This window comes from Heterodontus francisci, chromosome 32, assembly GCF_036365525.1.
Source record: "Heterodontus francisci isolate sHetFra1 chromosome 32, sHetFra1.hap1, whole genome shotgun sequence".
Taxonomy (NCBI): domain Eukaryota; kingdom Metazoa; phylum Chordata; class Chondrichthyes; order Heterodontiformes; family Heterodontidae; genus Heterodontus; species Heterodontus francisci.
In genome coordinates this window covers 55,859,754-55,879,203 of record NC_090402.1, presented here as the reverse complement: position 1 = coordinate 55,879,203, position 19,450 = coordinate 55,859,754, and the positions used below count along the sequence as shown (strand labels likewise).

The 19,450-nt window shown below is 47.8% G+C and overlaps 1 protein-coding gene across 1 annotated transcript in view; it reads right to left on the bottom strand.

The window, feature by feature from the left end:
• Positions 1–19,450, bottom strand: part of LOC137347527 (neutrophil cytosol factor 2-like) — a 165,672-nt gene that overhangs the window by 60,056 nt on the left and 86,166 nt on the right. The window contains exons 6-8 of the mRNA XM_068011981.1: positions 11,245–11,267; positions 4,891–5,029; positions 3,016–3,072 (exon numbers count right to left, since the gene is read on the bottom strand). Coding sequence (XP_067868082.1) covers positions 3,016–3,072; positions 4,891–5,029; positions 11,245–11,267 — 219 coding nt within the window. The remainder of the gene's footprint in view (positions 1–3,015; positions 3,073–4,890; positions 5,030–11,244; positions 11,268–19,450) is intronic.

Genomic DNA, 19,450 nt, shown 5'->3' with positions numbered 1-19,450 from the left:
CTCTCCAATCTACTTGTCCCTCTCTGCACCCTCTCCAGTCCTGTTGCCCCTCTCTGCTCCCTCCGCAGTCCTGTTGCCGCTCTCTGCATCCTTCCCAGTCCCACTGCCCCTCTCTGCACTCTCCCCAGTCCTGTTGCCCCTCTCCGCACCCTCTCCAATCTACTTGTCCCTCTCTGCACCCTCCCAAGTCCCGTTGCCCCTTTCTGCACCCTCTCCAATCCTGTTGCCCCTCTCTGCATCCTTCCCAGTCCCATTGCCCCTCTCTGCAAGCTCCCCAGTCCTATTGCCCCTTTCTGCACCCTCTCCAGTCCTGTTGCCCCTCTCTGCACCCTCTCCAATCTAGTTGCCCCTCTCTGCACCCACCCCAGTCCAGTTGCCCCTCTCTGCACCCTCCGCAGTCCTGTTGCCCCTCTCTGCACCCTCCCCAGTCATGTTGCCCCTCTCAGTACCCTCCCCAGTCCTGTTGCCCCTTTCTGCACCCTCTCCAGTCCTATTGCCCCTTTCTGCATCCTCCCAGTCCTATTGCCCCTCTCTGCAGCCTCTCCAGTCCTGTTGCCCTTTTCTGCACCCTCCCCAGTCCTGTTGCCCCTCTCTGCACCCTCCCCAGTCCTTTTGCCCCTTTCTCCACCCTCTCCAGTCCTATTGCCCCATTCTGCACCCTCCCCAGTCTTGTTGCCGCTCTCTGCATCCTTTCCAATCTTGTGGCCCCTCTCTGCATCCTCCCAGTCCTGTTGCCCCTTTCTGCACCCTCTCCAGTCCTGTTGCCCCTCTCTGCACCCTTCCCAGTCCTGTTGCCCCTCTCTGCACCCTCCCCTGTCCTGTTGCCCCTCTCTGCATCCTCCCCAGTCCTGTTGACCCTCTCTGCACCCTCCCAAGTCCCGTTGCCCCTCTCTGCTCCCTCTCCAATCTTGTTGCCCCGCTCTGCACCTCCCCTGTCCTGTTGCCCCTCTCTGCACCCTCCCCAGTCCCGTTGCACCTTTCTGCACCCTCCCAGTCCTGTTGCCCCTCTCTGCACCCTCCCAGTCCTGTTGCCCCTCTCTGCACCCTCCCAGTCCTGTTGCCCCTCTCTGCACCCTCCCAGTCCTGTTGCCCCTCTCTGCATACTCTCCAATCTTGTTGCTCCTCTCTGCACCCTCCCCAGTGCTGTGTTTTTTAGCTAACAGGGTGGGCGAGTACAGCTCAGGACTGTAGTGTGTTACAGGGCCACCTATATAACCTCAGGTGATTTCTACTATCCTACTCTAGGTATAACCTTCAGGCAGATTCTTGAATTTGTTTGACTGCATATTGTAAGTCCCAGACCTATCCACCTCCCTCTCACCCAGTCTCTCCCAATGAGCATAAAGTTTCATTACCAATTTCTCAGTCAGATCAGCTGACTGCAGAATCCGGAATCTGGTTTGTCCAACACAAATTTTCAAATTCTTTCAGGCCACAGGAGAGGTACCAGAGGACTGGAGGACAGAGAATGTGGTACCATTATTCGAGAAAGGTAGCAGGGATAAACCAGGTAATTACAGGCCAGTGAGTCTAATATTAGTGGTAGGGAAACTATTGGAAAAAAATTCTGAGGGACAGGATTAATCTCCACTTGGAGAGGCAGGAATTAATCAGGGATAGTCAGCATGGCTTTGTCTGGGGAGATCGTGTCTAACAAACTTGATTGAATTTTTCGAGGCGGTAACTGGATGTGTAGATGAGGGTAAAGCAGTTGATGTAGTCTACATGGACTTCAGTAAGGCTTTTGATAAGGTCCCGCATGGGAGATTGGTGAAGAAGATAAGAGCCACTGGGATCCAGGGTAATTTGGCAAATTGGATCGAAAATTGGCTTAGTGGTAGGAGGCAGAGGGTGATGTTCAAGGGTTGTTTTTGCAAGTGGAAGCCTGTGACCAGTGGGGTACCACAGGGATCAGTGCTGGGACCCTTGCTGTTTATAGTGTACATTAATGATTTAGATGTGAATATAGGAGGTATGATCAGTAAGTTCACAGATGACACGACAATTGGTGATGTCGTAAATAGTGAGGAGGAAAGCCTTAGATTACAGGACGATATAGATGGGCTGGTAAGATGGGCAGAGCTGTGGCAAATGGAATTTAATCCTGAGAAGAGTGAGATGTTGCATTTTGGGAGGACTAACAAGGCAAGGGTATATACAATGGATGGTAGGACCCTAGGAAGTACAGAGGGTCTGAGGGACCTTGGTGTACTTGTCCATAGATCACTGAAGGCAGCAGCACAGGTAGATAAGGTGGTTAGGAAGGCATATGGGATACTTATCTTTATTAGCCGAGGCATAGAATATAAGAGCAGGAAGGTTATGATGGGGCTGTATAAAACGCTAGTTAGGCCACAGCTGGAGTACGGTGTACAGTTCTGGTTGCCACACTATAGGAAGGATGTGATTGCACTGGAGAGGGTGCAAAGGAGATTCACAAGGATGTTGCCTGGGCTGGAGCATTTCAGCTATGAAGAGAGACTGGATAGGATAGGGTTGTTTTCCTTAGAGCAGAGAAGGCTGAGGGGGGACATGATTGAGGTATACAAAATTATGAGGGGCATTGATAGGATAGATAGGAAGAAACTTTTTCCCTTAGAAGATGGGTCAATAACCAGGGGGCTTAGATTTAAGGAAAGGGGCAGGAGGTTTAGAGGGGATTTGAGGGGAAAAAAATTTCACCCAGAGAGTGGTTGGAATCTGGAACACACTGCCTGAAGAGGTGATAGAGGCAGGAACCCTCACAACATTTAAGAAATATTTAGATGAGCACTTGAAACACTATAGCATACAAGGCTACGGGCGAAATGCTGGAAAATGGGATTAGAATAGTTAGGTGCTTGATGGCCAGCACAGACACGATGGGCCGAAGGTCCTGTTTCTGTGCTGTGTAACTCTATGACTCTGAACCTCATTGGCTCCCTGAGCCTGTGGGACGACCTTTTAAATAATTTGATTCATTCCATTGGAGAGAGGGCAATCATGCAACGTCAGTCAGGAATGAGCCAGACTTACCTTGTTGCCTTTGCCTCTGATCGAAACCTCCAAGTACGCAGTTGGAATTAACCCTTTCTGTAAGTGCAAAGAAATTAGTATTATTTTTGTTATCGAGAACACTGAGAATTATAATTCTGAATGGAGCAGAGACACAGCTGGTTATTGTCTGTGGCTCTGTGTGGATGGTGGAAGGTCTGGGACCTATTTCATACCTGGGTGCTCACCCAATGCTCACCCTCCTACAAACATATTCCCAGAGTGCTGGATTTAACCAGTTACCCCTCATTGCACCCACTCAAACTCACTAAGCTAACAATAGACAGGAAGCGACCATCAGGCCTGTCATGTAGAAATTGAACATCAGCCCCTCCCATTCTCTCTCATCCCCAGTAGCTGTGAAACCTCCTGAGGGACACAAAGGAAAAACCAAGCCACACTTCAGGGAAAAAAATGTTTGCTGGAAAATTCCTCTCCACCTCCCAATGAGGATCAGAGCCAGTGCCAGGAGGGATATGGGTTACATCAGTCACCACCCCACCACCAGCACAGCCTCCTGACCCCGTCCCCAGCACAACCTCCTGACCCCAGCACAGCCCCAACCCCACCCCCAGCACAGCCTCTTGACCCCACCCCCATCACAGACCCTTGACCCCGCCCCAGCAAAGACCCCTGACACCATTCCCAGCACAGCCCCCGATCCTGTCCCCAGCACAGCCCTCGATCCTGTCCCCAGCACAGACCCGTGACCCCGTCCCCAGCACAGACCCGTGACCCCGTCCCCAGAACAGCCCCTCTGACCCCAGAACAGACCCCTGACCCCCATCCCCAGCGCAGCCTCCTGACACCATCCCCAGCACAGCCCCCGATCCTGTCCCCAGCACAGACCCCTGACCCCGTCCTCAGAACAGCCCTTCTGACCCCAGAACAGACCCCTGACCCCATCCCCACCACAGACCCTCTGCCCCCAGCACACCCTCCTGACCCCGGCCCCAGCACAGACCTCTGACCCCATCCCCAGCCCCAGCCTCCTGACCCCATCCCCAGCACAGACCCCTGACCCCATCCCCAGCACAGAACCATGACCCAATCCCCAGCACAGACCCTCTACACCCAGCACACCCTCCTGACCCCGGCCCCAGCACAGACCCCTGACCCCATCCCCAGCACACCCTCCTGACCCCGGCCCCAGCACAGACCCCTGACCCCATTCCCAGCCCCAGCCTCCTGACCCCATCCCCAGCACAGACCCTCTGCCCCCAGCACACCCTCCTAACCCCGGCCCCAGCACAGACCCCTGACCCCATCCCCAGCACAGAATCTTGACCCAATCCCCAGCACAGACCCTCTTCACCCAGCACACCCTCCTGACCCCGGCGCCAGCACAGACCCCTGACCCCATCCCCAGCACACCCTCCTGACCCTGGCCCCAGCACAGACCCCTGGCCCCATCCCCAGCACAGCCTCCTGACACCATCCCAGCACAGTCCCCTGACCCTGGCCCCAGAACAGCCCCTCTGACCCCAGCACAGTCCCCTGACTCCATCCCCAGCTCAGCCTCCTGACCCCAGAACAGCTCCGGTCCCCCCCCCACTCCCACCGCCTGCCCCCAAGAGCAAACCAGGACCACTTATCAACATTAAATGTCTTGATCGCAGTGTTTGAGAACTAATATAAATCTTTGCGTCACGGCCTTCATTCAGCTCAATATGGATCATGAAAACTCCACCAGTAACCGGTTTCTATGCAGAATCACTGGACTAAAAGTCTTTTGAAACATGTGAATGGGCTGAAATTGGTGGAATGGCAGTGCTGATGGTGAACCTCTCAGTGTGGGATTGCACTAGTACAGGGATTATAATTATAATGACAATTCTTATTTCACACAGCTCCCACCTGATCATTAGCAATAACAGTTGACCACCCATCTTCTCCATTCTCTAAGACAAACACAACACTCCCAGCTTTCGCTTCAACCTCACTTGCTGTTTTCGGAGTGAAGTGGAACAGCACATGGTGATATCCTCTTGTTCCTCTGGTAACAGACAGAACAAATAATTAGCCATGGGGACCATGAATAACAACAGGTGTCAGTGTGGATCAGTGGTAGCTCTCTCAGCTCTGAGTCAGAAGGTTGTGGGTTCAAATCTCACTCCAGAAGCTGGAGCATAAGAAATAGGAGCTGGAGGAGGCCATTTGGCCCTTCGAGCCTACTCTGCCATTCATCAAGACCATGGCTGACCTTCTACCTCAACTCTGCCTCCCGCACTATCCCCATATCTCTTCATTGCCTTCATACCCAAAACTCTATCAACCTCTGTCCTGTACTGAGCATTCACAGCTGTTTAGGGTACAAGATTCCAAAAGATTCACAACCCTTTGAGTGAAGAAATTTCTCCTTGCCTCAGCCCTAAATGGCCAACCCCTTATTCTAGATTCCCCAGCCAGGGGAAACATTTTCTCAGCATCTACCCTGTCAAGCCCCTTATGAATTTTATATGTTTCAATGAGATCACCTCTCATTCTTATAAACTCCTGGAATCTCGGCCTATTCTACTCAATCAGTCCTCATAGGACAATACTCACATCCCAGGACCCAGTCTAGTGAACCTCCATTGTACTCCGTCTAGGCAAGAATGTCCTTCCATGGGAAAGGAGATCAAAACTGCACACAGTAATCCAGGTGTGACCTCACCAATGCCCTGTAGAATGTAGTAAGACTTCTTTACCCTAACACACCAATCCCTTTGTAACAAAGCTAACATACCAATTGCCTTCTAAATTGCTTACTGTACCTGGATGTTAACTTTGTGATTCATGTACAAGGACACCCAGGTCCCTCAGAATGCATTTCCCAGTCTTTCACCATTCAAAAAACATTCTGCTTTTTTATTTTTCCTACTTCAGTGCAGTGCTGAGGCAGTGCTTCACTGTCTAAGGTGCCATCTAGCAGATGATATCTTAAACTGAGGCCCCGTCTACCCTCTGGTCTGCTATCTACCCGAAGCATAACCAGCCTTTCCAGTACTTCCTCCCTCTCAATTTTTACCTGATCTATTGCCTCTACTCTCTGCTTCTACTGATATTATGTCAGATTCCTCTTCCTCAGTGAACACTGATACTTATTAAGTATTCTAGCCTTGTCCTGCACCTTTAAGCGTATATTACCCTCTTTGTTCCTAATAGGCCTCACTCCACCTCTTACAACTAATTGTATGCCGGTAGATTTTTGAGTTCTCTTTTATGTCGACTGCCTTTCTCATGTTCTCTCTTTGCTAGTCTTATTTTCCTCTTCACCTTCCCTCTCAATTTCTTGTATTTCACTTGAAGAATTCATCTAATTCATGCATAAAATATTTTTGTTTCATCACAGTCTCTATCTCTCTCGTCAACGAAGGAGTGAGACTTGAAACCAAAACCTTCTGACTTAGAGGTGAGAGTGCTACAGTCACAGTCACATAGGATATCATTTGTGATTTTGATAATGCTGTGGCAGGGTTGGAAACCTGATTGGAGGGGTTCAAATATGGAGTTGTTGGAAAGATGGGTATGGATTTGGGAGGCGACAATACGTTCAAGGACTTTGAAAAGGAAGGGGTAATTGGGCATGGGATAATAGTTTGCAGGGACAGAGGGGTCAAGAGTGGGTTTTTTGAGAAGTGGATTTTGATGACAGTTTTAAAGGGAGGGCTGATATTGGCAGATTTGAAGGGGAGGGTGACAATACCAGAGGAGAGGGAACCGTTAACAATAGGGGCCTGAAAGGGAAATTGGGTGCTCAGCAGTTTGGTGGGAATAGGGTCGAGAGAGTAGGAGGTTGTTCTGATCGAGTAGATGAGCTCGGAGAGGGCATGAGGGGAGATAGGAGAAAAACTAGAGAAGGATGTGAGACCAAGGGGGAACCTTACAGGAACTTTGACTCAGTGGGCTAGGGGAAAGAAGCCAGAGGCAGCTGAACAGATGGTCTCGATCTCACTGACAAAGAAATGCATGAGCTCCTTGCACTCATTGTTGGAGGTGAGAGTTGAGGTGGCGGGGAGAGGGCTTTACAAAGGTGGTTTGTGGTAGAGAAAAGGAGCCAGGATTTATCCTTGCATTCCAGGATGATTTTGGAATAGTGAGCAGTTTTGGCAGAATAGGGTAGGACCCAATACAGTTTTAATTGGCAGTGAATGACTAAAACAAACTTTTGGTTGAGCCTCCTAAACCCACTCTCTGGATTGGTGTCTATATTTTGATTACACTAATGTAAAGTACTTTGGGGCATTTTTTCAAGCTGCTGTTCTTGCTTACCTCACTATGTTTTAGCTTTCAAAGGTGTCAAAATTACACCTGGCATCCTTGGAACTGGACTTAAATTGGCCAAAACTAGGGATAGTTTCAGAACTTGGAATGTCGAACCAGTGCAGTCGGAGAGGCTGTCAGATATCTCTCAAACTGGCACTGCCACCACACATGGATACCAATCTTACTGATACTGTCCCCACACATGGATACCAATCAAACTGGCACGGCCCCCACACATGGATACCAATCACACTGGCACGGCCTCCCCCCAGTGATACCAATCACACTGGTACTGCCTCCCCCCCATTGATACCAATCACACTGGCACTGCCTCCCCCCAGTGATACCAATCACACTGGTACTGCCTCCCCCCCATTGATACCAATCACACTGGCACTGCCTCCCCCCAGTGATACCAATCACACTGGTACTGCCTCCCCCCCATTGATACCAATCACACTGGCACTGCCTCCCCCCAGTGATACCAATCACACTGCCCCAGCTCTACACATGGATACCAATCACACTGGCACTGCCCTTACCTCCCCCCATGGATACCAATTGCACTGGCACTGCCCCCACCTCCCCCACAACGGTTACCAATCACACTGGCACTGCCCCATCTCCCTCCACCCCCACCCATTGATTCCAACACAGGTTAGACAAACCAACAGTCCTGTGGTTGAAACCAAACAGTTGTTTTTTTTTAAATTGAGGACATGTGACTGGGAGGTTAAGTTTCAGTTTCGAGAAAATTCTAGAGGTTGAAGCCAGCTGCAGAGCTGGGTGTTTTGGGTTTTAAAATAGTCTCCAAGGGCTGCTTAACTGGAAAAAGCTGGGAGCTGTTGGGAAAAAGGATAAGCTTTCTGAATTGGAACCTGTTTTCTGGTAGCTGCCTCTTGGAAGATACAAGTTACTACTGCTGTCTTCGGTGACTGAAAGAGTTATCGTGAAGCTACAAGTTCCAGAAGGGTACGCAGTTTTGGTAGAGAAAATATGGGGTTGGATTGTAAAGAGTAGAAAGTGCGCTTGCAACTTGGGGATACAGGATCTGGAGATCTACTTGAAGCATTCAAAGACATGAAGGACTTTGGGATTGTTTGAAGCTACATGACTAGAACTGCTAAAGGATTTGTAATGACTACCTTTGTTTTATCTGTTTGTTAATATGTAACCTTAGTGTTACATATATTGACTGTTAATTCATGTTTAATTTATGTTGGTTTTGGTTTGAGTGTTAAAGTAAACTTTATAAAAGTGAAATCACATCTGTTTGGTTTTTTTTCTAAATTGGAGTCAGTTGGTGGATTTGATTTTCTTTTAGAATTTGTTGGTGGTCTGCACAGGCATCTTAACAGTGATGTACAAGAACACAGTCAGCAGAGACTCAATGTGCAACGTACAGGAACTCAGTCCTCATTCCACAGGATCTGGGCAAGTGACGCACCAGATCTCAGGCTGCAGGCATTTGACGCACAGCAACTCGGCATGTAACATACAGGAACTCAGTCCATAGGAATGCAACGTGGGACGGGATGCACAGGATACGACACGGGGAGGTACGCACAGGAACGCGGGGCAGGGCACAGAGCAACGCGGTGCGGGGCAGGGCACACAGCAAAGCGGTGCAGGGCAGGGCAAACGGGAACAGGATTTGGGAGTCAGCAAAATGTTCAATGAACTCAGTGGGTAATGCACTGGAACTCAGTGGGTATTGCACAGGAACTCAGTGGGTAATGCACAGGAACTCAGTGGGTAATGCACAGGAACTCAGTGGGTAATTCACAGGTACTCAGTGGGTAATTCACAGGAACTCAGTGGGTATTGCACAGGAACTCAGTGGGTAATGCACAGGAACTCAGTGGGTAATGCACAGGAACTCAGTGGGTAATGCACAGGAACTCAGTGGGTAATGCACAGGAACTCAGTGGGTAATGCACAGGAACTCAGTGGGTAATGCACAGGAACTCAGTGGGTAATTCACAGGAACTCAGTGGGTATTGCACAGGAACTCAGTGGGTAATGCACAGGAACTCAGTGGGTAATGCACAGGAACTCAGTGGGTAATTCACAGGAACTCAGTGGGTAATTCACAGGAACTCTGTGGGTAATTCACAGGAACTCAGTGGGTAATTCACAGGAACTCAGTGGGTAATGCACAGGAACTCTGTGGGTATTGCACAGGAACTCAGTGGGTATTGCACAGGAACTCAGTGGGTAATTCACAGGAACTCAGTGGGTATTGCACAGGAACTCAGTGGGTAATTCACAGGAACTCAGTGGGTAATTCGCAGGAACTCAGTGGGTAATTCACAGGAACTCAGTGGGTATTGCACAGGAACTCAGTGGGTAATTCACAGGAACTCAGTGGGTAATTCACAGGAACTCAGTGGGTAATGCACAGGAACTCAGTGGGTATTGCACAGGAACTCAGTGGGTATTGCACAGGAACTCAGTGGGTAATTCACAGGAACTCAGTGGGTAATTCACAGGAACTCAGTGGGTAATACACAGGAACTCTGTGGTTAATGCATAGGAACTCTGTGGGTAATGCACAGGAACTCTGTGGGTATTGCACAGGAACTCAGTGGGTATTGCACAGGAACTCTGTGGGCAATGCACAGGAACTCAGTGGGTAATGCACAGGAACTCAGTGGGTATTGCACAGGAACTCTGTGGGCAATGCACAGGAACTCTGTGGGCAATGCACAGGAACTCAGTGGGTAATGCACAGGAACTCAGTGGGTATTGCACAGGAACTCAGTGGGTATTGTACAGGAACTCTGTGGGCAATGCACAGGAACTCAGTGGGTATTGCACAGGAACTCTGTGGGCAGTGCACAGGAACTCAGTGGGTAATGCACAGGAACTCAGTGGGTATTGCACAGGAACTCAGTGGGTATTGTACAGGAACTCTGTGGGCAATGCACAGGAACTCAGTGGGTATTGCACAGGAACTCAGTGGGTATTGCACAGGAACTCTGTGGGCAATGCACAGGAACTCTGTGGGCAATGCACAGGAACTCAGTGGGTATTGCACAGGAACTCTGTGGGCAATGCACAGGAACTCAGTGGGTAATGCACAGGAACTCAGTGGGTATTGCACAGGAACTCTGTGGGCAATGCACAGGAACTCAGTGGGTAATGCACAGGAACTCTGTGGGCAATGCACAGGAACTCAGTGGGAAATGCACAGGAACTCAGTGGGTAATGCACAGGAACTCTGTGGGTATTGCACAGGAACTCTGGGTATTGCACAGGAACTCTGTGGGCAATGCACAGGAACTCAGTGGGTAATGCACAGAAACTCAGTGGGTATTGCACAGGATCTCTGTGGCTATTGCACAGGAACTCTGTGGGTATTGCAAAGGAACTCTGTGGGTATTGCAAAGGAAATCTGTGGGTAATGCACAGGAACTCTGTGGGTATTGCACAGGAACTCAGTGGGTATTGCACAGGAACTCAGTGGGTATTGCACGGGAACTCTGTGGGTATTGCACGGGAACTCTGTGGGTATTGCACAGGAACTCAGTGGGTAATGCACAGGAACTCTGTGGGTAATGCACAGGAACTCAGTGGGTAATGCACAGAAACTCAGTGGGTATTGCACAGGAACTCAGTGGGTATTGCACAGGAACTCAGTGGGTAATGCACAGGAACTCTGTGGGTATTGCACAGGAACTCTGTGGGTATTGCACAGGAACTCAGTGGGTAATGCACAGGAACTCTGTGGGTAATGCACAGAAACTCAGTGGGTATTGCACAGGAACTCAGTGGGTATTGCACGGGAACTCTGTGGGTATTGCACGGGAACTCTGTGGGTATTGCACAGGAACTCAGTGGGTAATGCACAGGAACTCAGTGGGTAATGCACAGGAACTCAGTGGGTAATGCACAGGTGTTGATCCTTTAATGTTTAAGAATTCATTGTAAATGGGCACACAACACTTAGCTTGTACTTACAGCACAGCTAGTTCTCCCAATTTCTGTAAAATAAAACAACAGACAGGCTGTTAAACATTCTGACCTCTGATTACATTGAAAAGCACTGTACAAATCCACTGTTTCACCTCATATGATCCTTATGTAGAAGGCTACAACTTCTGCCAGCTACCGTCTGATTTCTTTCACACAACAGTCTTAACCTCTCACTTTATCTGTTCTAGCAAGGCTGCAGTTATTGTCCACCTGGGCTCCCCGGTAAAGCCTTCCGGACCTGCTGCATTGCAAGTGCAGTTAAAAATAGATATTGACCGAGCAATGATGAGGGGTGACAGGGTGGTATGTGACCTGGAGCTGATGGTGCTGTTGCTACAACATTGCTGTGCTTGTCTTTCTAGCTGGTAGCGATCATAGGCGATGGAGATGCTGATAAAGTAACCTTGGTGAGTTGCTAGTTTCTCCAGTTGATGTAGATGGTACACACTAGATCCATGTGTGCCAGTGGTGGAGGGAATGGATACTGAGCCCAGTGGCAGGCGTGGTGATCAAGTGAATTTTCTGTTCTACCTTGCGTAAAGCTTTGAGTGTTGTGGCTACACCATCCAGGCAAGTACAGACTCTTCCATCACACACCTGACTTGTACCCTGTAGGTGATGGAGAGGCTTTGGGAAGTCCGGAGGTGAGTCACTCATCAGAGTACCCTGCCTCTGCCTTGCTCGTATAACCATAATGTTGACATTGCCTGTCCCAATAGACTTTGGTCAAGGGAGACATCCCGAATGATGGTGCAGGTCTCAGTAATAGTGATCAGTACCATTGAAAGTCAGAGGAAGACGACTGAGTCACTTTATTGGAGATGATCATTGCCTTATGTGGTGTGAATGTTACTTGCCATTTGTCAGACTGAGTCAGCATGTTATCCAGATCCTGCTGCAGACTTGCAGGAGTTGTTTCATTATCATAGGAGTTGTGAATAGAGTTGAATTGTCAATCAACATTCACACTTTTGACATTATAATGGAGGGAAGGTCATTGATGAAGCAGCTGAAGATGGTTGGGCCTAGGACACTACCCTGAGGAACTCCTGCCGTGATGTCCTGGGACTGAGATGTTTGGCCTCCAACAACCACAACCATCTTTCTTTGTGCTAGGTATGACTCCAACCAGTGGAGAGTTTCCTCACGATACCCATTGGCTGCAGTTTATCTGGGGCTCCTTGGTGCTCCACTCTGTTTAATGCTGCCATGATGCCGAGTGCAGTCACTCTCACCTCACCTCTGAAATTTAGCTTGTGTCTATATCTGGTTCAGGCAGAACCCAAACTGAGAATCAGTGAACTGGTTATTGGTGAGCCGACTATCTGTGAGTGGTGTCACTTGATGGCACCATTGTTGGCTCATTCCATCACTTTCATAGAATCACACAATGATACAGCACAGAAGGACCCCATTTGGCGCATCGTACCTGTGCTGGCTCTTTGAAAGAGTCATCCAATTAATCCTCTCCCCTGCTCTTGCCCCATAGCCCTGAAAATTATTCCTTTTCAAGTATTTATCCAATTTCCTTTAAAAGTTACTATTGAATCTGCTTCCAGCACATGCCAAATCACAACAAACTCACTGCGTAAAAAAAAGGTCCATATGTTGCCACTGGTTCTTTTGCCAATCAGCTGATATCAGTGCCCTCTGGTTACCAACCCTTCTGCCACTGGAAATAGTTTCTCCTTATTTACCCTATCAAATCCATTCATGGTTCTGAACACCTCTATCAAATCTCCCTTTAACTTTCCCTGCTCTAAGGAGAACAACCTCAGCTTTTCCAGTTTCTCCACATAACTGAAGCTCCTCATCCCTAGTCCCATTTCAATAAATCTCTTTTGCACTCTCTGCAAGACCTTCACATCCTTCCTAAACTGTAGTGCCCAGAATTAAACACAATACTCCAGCTGAGGACTAACCAGTTTTTTATAAAGATTTAGCATGCCTTCCTTACTTTTATACTTTATGCCTCTATTTATAAAACCAAAGACCCCACGTGCTTTTTAAACAGCATTCTCACCTTCAAAGATTTGTGTACACACACCCCCAGGTCTCTCTCTTCTTGCAGTACCATTAAAGTTGTGCCATTTAGTTTATATGCCTCTCCTCAGTCTGAGCAAAATGTATCACTTCACAGTTCTCTGTTAAGTTTCGCCATGTGTCTGTCCATTTACCAGCCTGTCTGCGTCCTCCTGAAGTCTGTTACTATCCTTTACATTGTTTACTACATTTCTGAGTTTTGTGCCACCTGCAAACTTTCAAATTATGCCCCGTACTGGATAGTCCATGTCATTAATGTGCATCAAAAAGAGCGGTGGTCCTAATTACTGACCCCAGGGGAACACCACTGTATACCTACCTCCAGTCTGAAAAACAGCCGTCACCACTGCTCTCTACTTCCTGTCCCTCAGCCAACTCCATACCTACACTGCCACTGTCCTTTTAATCCCATTGGCTTAATTTTGCTGACAAGTCTATAATTGGTCAACCAAAAACATTTTGAACACCCAGCAACCGTACTACCTTCATCAAGCCTCCTCATTTAAGCAGAAACATAGAAAAAAATCACAGAAACTTACAGCACAGCCTGTGCTGGCTGTTAGAATGTACTATATTCCTGTTTTTTGTCAGTCACGCTGCAAAGCTCCTCATCCTCATGTACCTGTCCAACTCCCTTTTAAAATTATTTATTGAATCAGCTTACAGCACCTTTTCAGGTAGAACATTCCAGATCCTGACAACCCTCATGAAAAATGTTTGCACCTTCCCTCTAGATCTTTTGTCAATAATTTTGAATCTACGACCTCTGATTATTGATCCACTCAGCTCTATCTACACTATCAAAGCCTCTCATCAGCTTGAAAACCTTTAGTCGGTGTCCTTTCAACCCTCTCCGTTTCAAGGCAAAAAATACTAACTTTTCCAGCCTCTCCTTACAAATGAATTCCCTCATTCCTGGTAACATCATGATAAACCTCCTTTGTATCCTTTTTAAGGCTTTACACTTTTCTCAGGTACCCAGAGTTATCCACAATATTCCAGCTGAGGTCTAACCAGTGCTTTATAAAGTTCTAGTATGACTGCTTTGTTTTTATATTTTAATGCCTCTATTTATAAACCCAAATAACCCACATGCTTTTTCAATGCCTTATCAACTTCCCGTGTCACCTTTAAGGATTTCTGTACACGAACACGAAGGTCTCTCTGTTCATCTACACTTTTCAAAATCATGTCATTTATAGTGTATTGTCTTTCCATATTAGTCCTCCCAAAGTGCATCACTTTGCGCTTCTCTGCATCAAACTCCATCTGCAATACTTCTTCCTATTTCACCATCCTTTTAGATTTAGAGATACAGCACTGAAACAGGCCCTTCGGCCCACCGAGTCTGTGCCGACCATTAACCACCCATTTATACTAATCCTACACTAATCCCATATTCCTACTACATCCTCACCTGTCCCTATATTTCCCTACCACCTAACTATACTAGTGACAATTTATAATGGCCAATTTACCTATCAACCTGCAAGTCTTTTGGCTTGTGGGAGGAAACCGGAGCACCCGGGGGAAACCCACGCAGACACAGGGAGAACTTGCAAACTCCACACAGGCAGTACCCAGAATTGAACCCGGGTCGCTGGAGCTGTGAGGCTGCGGTGCTAACCACTGCGCCACTGTGCCGCCCCTGTTTGTCATCCTGAAGTCTATAACTATCCTTATCACCATCTTCACTTTGCCAAGTTTCATCTGCAAATTTTATAGTGTTGCTCCCTACACACAAAACTAGGTAATTTATAAAAATTGAAAAGGGCAATGATGATTATCAAGAAATAGCTGAGGGCACAGGACATAGCAGAGGCTATGGACCTGGCAACATCCTGGCTATATTACTGAAGATTTGTGCTCCAGAGCTAGCATCGCCGCTAGCCTAGCTGTTCCAGTAACTGGCAGTGTGGAAAATTGCCCATTTATGTCCTGTTCTCAAAAAGCTGGACAAGTCTAATCCTGCCAGTTACCACCCTATCAGTCTACTGTCAATCATCAGCAAAGTGACAGAAGTTGTCATCGACAGTGCTATCAAGTGGCACCTATTCACCAATAACCTGCTCACTGACGCTCAGTTTGGGTTCTGCTAGGGCCTCTCAGCTCGAGACCTCATTACAGTCCTGGTGCAAACATGGACAAAAGAGCTGAACTCCAGAGGTAAGGGTGACTGTCCTTGACATCAAGGCAGCATTTGACCAAGTGTGGCATCAAGGAGCCCTAGCAAAACTGAATTCAATGAGAATCAGGAGGAAAACTCTCCACTGTGGAGTCATACCTAGTACAAAGGAAGATGGTTGTGGTTGCTGGAGGTCAATCATCTCAGTCCCAGGACATTATTGCAGGAGTTCCTCAGGGTAGTGTCCTAGGCCCAACCATCTTCAGCTGCTTCATCAATGACCTTCCTTCAATCATAAGGTCAGCAGTGGGGATGTTCAGTGATGATTGCAGTCTTCAGTACCATTCACAACTCCTCAGATACTGAAGCAGTCTGTGCCTGCATACAGCAAGACCTGGACAACATTCAGGCCATTCAGATGCTCTACCTTTTCCCTTCAAAGGAATATACCCAGTTTACACCTGAACTCACTCTTCCCTGAATGTCCTCTATTTCTTCGTTACTGCTTTTGCCTTTCCAATTTACCTGTAGTCGGTCCCTTCTAAAATCACTGAAATTAACTCGTCACCAGTTAAGCATTTTTACCTTTTATATTTTCTGGGCTCTTTCCATAATTACTTCCTCAAAGAACTCAATCAAATTAATAAATCCATGCTGACTTTCATTTATTAACCTTTATTTTTCCAAATATCAATTGATTTTGGCCCAGACTATTGCCCCTATAAGTTTCCCCACCACTGCTGTTAGGCTGAATGGCCTGTGATTTCCAGGTTTATCCCTCTCCCTGTTTTTGAGTAGGGATGTAACATTGTCAATCATCCAGTCCTCTGGCACTGCTTTTACTTCCCTCAGTAATCGAGGATGCATCTCAACCAGATCAGACGATTTTTCCATTTTGAGGACTGCCAACCTTTGAAGTACCTCCTCTTGATGTTTATCCTGTCCAATATCACTACTGCCTCCTCCTTTACTGCCCTCTTCCTCCACAAGAAGACTTCCTTTTTGGTCCCTAATTGGCCCCACACTTCATTTGACTTTATTGATGAATGGGAGGAGGTTGATAATACCTAATATCTATTATGATAACTAATAAGAGCGAAGTCCAAAGTACGGAAAGTCCTCATCAGAGAACTCCTCTTTGCTGACGATGCTGCTTTAACATCTCACACTGAAGAATGCCTGCAGAGTCTCATCGACAGGTTTGCGTCTGCCTGCAATGAATTTGGCCTAACAATCAGCCTCAAGAAAACGAACATCATGGGGCAGGATGTCAGAAATGCTCCATCCATCAATATTGGCGACCACGCTCTGGAAGTGGTTCAAGAGTTCACCTACCTAGGCTCAACTATCACCAGTAACCTGTCTCTAGATGCAGAAATCAACAAGCGCATGGGTAAGGCTTCCACTGCTATGTCCAGACTGGCCAAGAGAGTGTGGGAAAATGGCGCACTGACACGGAACACAAAAGTCCGAGTGTATCAGGCCTGTGTCCTCAGTACCTTGCTCTACGGCAGCGAGGCCTGGACAACGTATGCCAGCCAAGAGCGACGTCTCAATTCATTCCATCTTCGCTGCCTTCGGAGAATACTTGGCATCAGGTGGCAGGACTATATCTCCAACACAGAAGTCCTTGAAGCGGCCAACACCCCCAGCTTATACACACTACTGAGTCAGCGGCGCTTGAGATGGCTTGGCCATGTGAGCCGCATGGAAGATGGCAGGATCCCCAAAGACACATTGTACAGCGAGCTCGCCACTGGTATCAGACCCACCGGCCGTCCATGTCTCCGTTATAAAGACGTCTGCAAACGCGACATGAAATCGTGTGACATTGATCACAAGTCGTGGGAGTCAGTTGCCAGCATTCGCCAGAGCTGGCGGGCAGCCATAAAGACAGGGCTAAATTGTGGCGAGTCGAAGAGACTTAGTAGTTGGCAGGAAAAAAGACAGAGGCGCAAGGGGAGAGCCAACTGTGCAACAGCCCCAACAAACAAATTTCTCTGCAGCACCTGTGGAAGAGCCTGTCACTCCAGAATTGGCCTGTATAGCCACTCCAGGCGCTGCTTCACAAACCACTGACCACCTCCAGGCGCGTATCCATTGTCTCTCGAGATAAGGAGGCCCAAAAGAAAAGAAAAAGAACTAATAAATAAAGGAATGGCAGGGGTGCTTCAAATTCAAATGCACTTCCTGTGCTATGTGGAAGCTCCAGGATGCTTCCCATATCCTGGAGAACCATTTGTGCAGGAAGTGTTGTCAATTGCAGCAGCTTGAACTCCGGGTTATGGAACTTGAGTGACAGCTGGCGACACTGTAGTGCATTCATGAGGATGAGAGCTATGTGGATAGCACGTTTATAGATGTGGTCACCCCACAGCTTAAGAGTATGCAGGAAGACAGGGAATGGGTGACTACCAGGCAGTCAAAAAGAATCAGGCAGGAAGTGCAGGAAACCCCTGAGTGCACCTCACTCCCCAACAGGTATACAGTTCTGAATACTGAGGACAGTGATGCTTCACCTGGGGAGTGCAGCCAGAGCCAAGTCCATGGCACCACGGGTAGCTCAGCTGCACAGGGGGGTATGGGGAAGACTAGAAGAACCATAGTGATTGGTGATTTAATAGTCAGGTGAACAAACAGATGTTTCTGCGGCCACAGGCGTGATTCCAGGATGGTGTTGCCTCCCTGGTGCCAGGGTCAAGGATGTCACTGAACGGCTGCAGAGCATCCTGAAGGGGGAGGGTGAACAGCCAGCAGTCGTGGTCTACATCGGAACCAACGACATAGGTGGAAAGAGGGATGTGGTCCTGCAGTCAGAATATAGGGAGCTAGGTAAGAAATTAGTAAGCAGGACCTCAAAAGTAGTCATCTCTGGATTACGCCCAGTGCCACGTGCTAGTGAGTACAGAAATAGAAGGATAAGACAGATGAATGCGTGGCTGGAATGATAGTAAAGGAGGGAGGGCTTTAGATTCCTGGGACATTGGGAGCGCCGCTGGCGGAGATGGGACCTGGACAGACTGGATGGGTTGCACCTGAATAGAGCAGGGACTGAGTTCCTTGCGGGACGTTTAGCTCGTGCTGTTGGGGAGGGTTTAAACTAGTTTGGTAGGGGGATGGAGACCTGAGGGTAGACTCAGTTGGGACAAAATCAGAAATGAAAATGGAAGGCAGAAATTAATGGATGAGTTGGAAGACAGAGGAAACAATGATTAGAAAATAAAAAAAAGAGTTTGGTCATACTCAACGGTATCTACTTCATTGCAAGGAGTATAGCAAATAAAGCAGATGAGCTGAGGGCACAGATAGACACATGGCAGTATGACATCATAGCTATTACAGAAACATGATGGAAGGAGGGACAGGAATGGCAGCTCAACATTCCTGGTTACAGAGTTTTCAAATGCGATAATGTGATAAGAAAGGAGGGGGAGTGGTAATTTTGGTCAAGGAAACTATTACAGCTGTGAGGTGGGATGATATGTTGGAAGGTTCATCAAATGAGGATTGATTTAGTGAAAGTGGACTGGAAACAGCTACCTGAAGATAAATCAGTGTCAGAGCAGTGGGAGGCATTCAAAGGGGAAATTCAAGGGGTTCAAAGTAAACATGTTCCAACAAAGAAAAAGGATGAGACAGCCAAATCTAGAGCCCCATGGATGTCAAGGAGCCTACAGGGTAAGATAAGGCAGAAAAGGAAACTTACGTCCGATACCGAGAACTCAATACTACAGAAAGCCGAGAGGAGTATAGAAAGTGGGGGGTGAAATCAAAAAGGAATTTGGGAAAGTAAAGAGAGGGCATGAAAGAATATTGGCAAACAAAATCAAGGTGAACCCAAAAATGTTTTATCAATGCATTAAGAATAAGAGTAAGGAGAGAGTAGGGCGCATAAAAAAAGTAACCTATGTGTCGGGGCGGAAGATGTTGGTATGGTTTTTAATGAATACTTTGTGTCTGGCTTCACAAAAGAGGGGGACGATGCAGATATTGTAGTTAAGGAGGAGGAGTGTGAAGTATTGG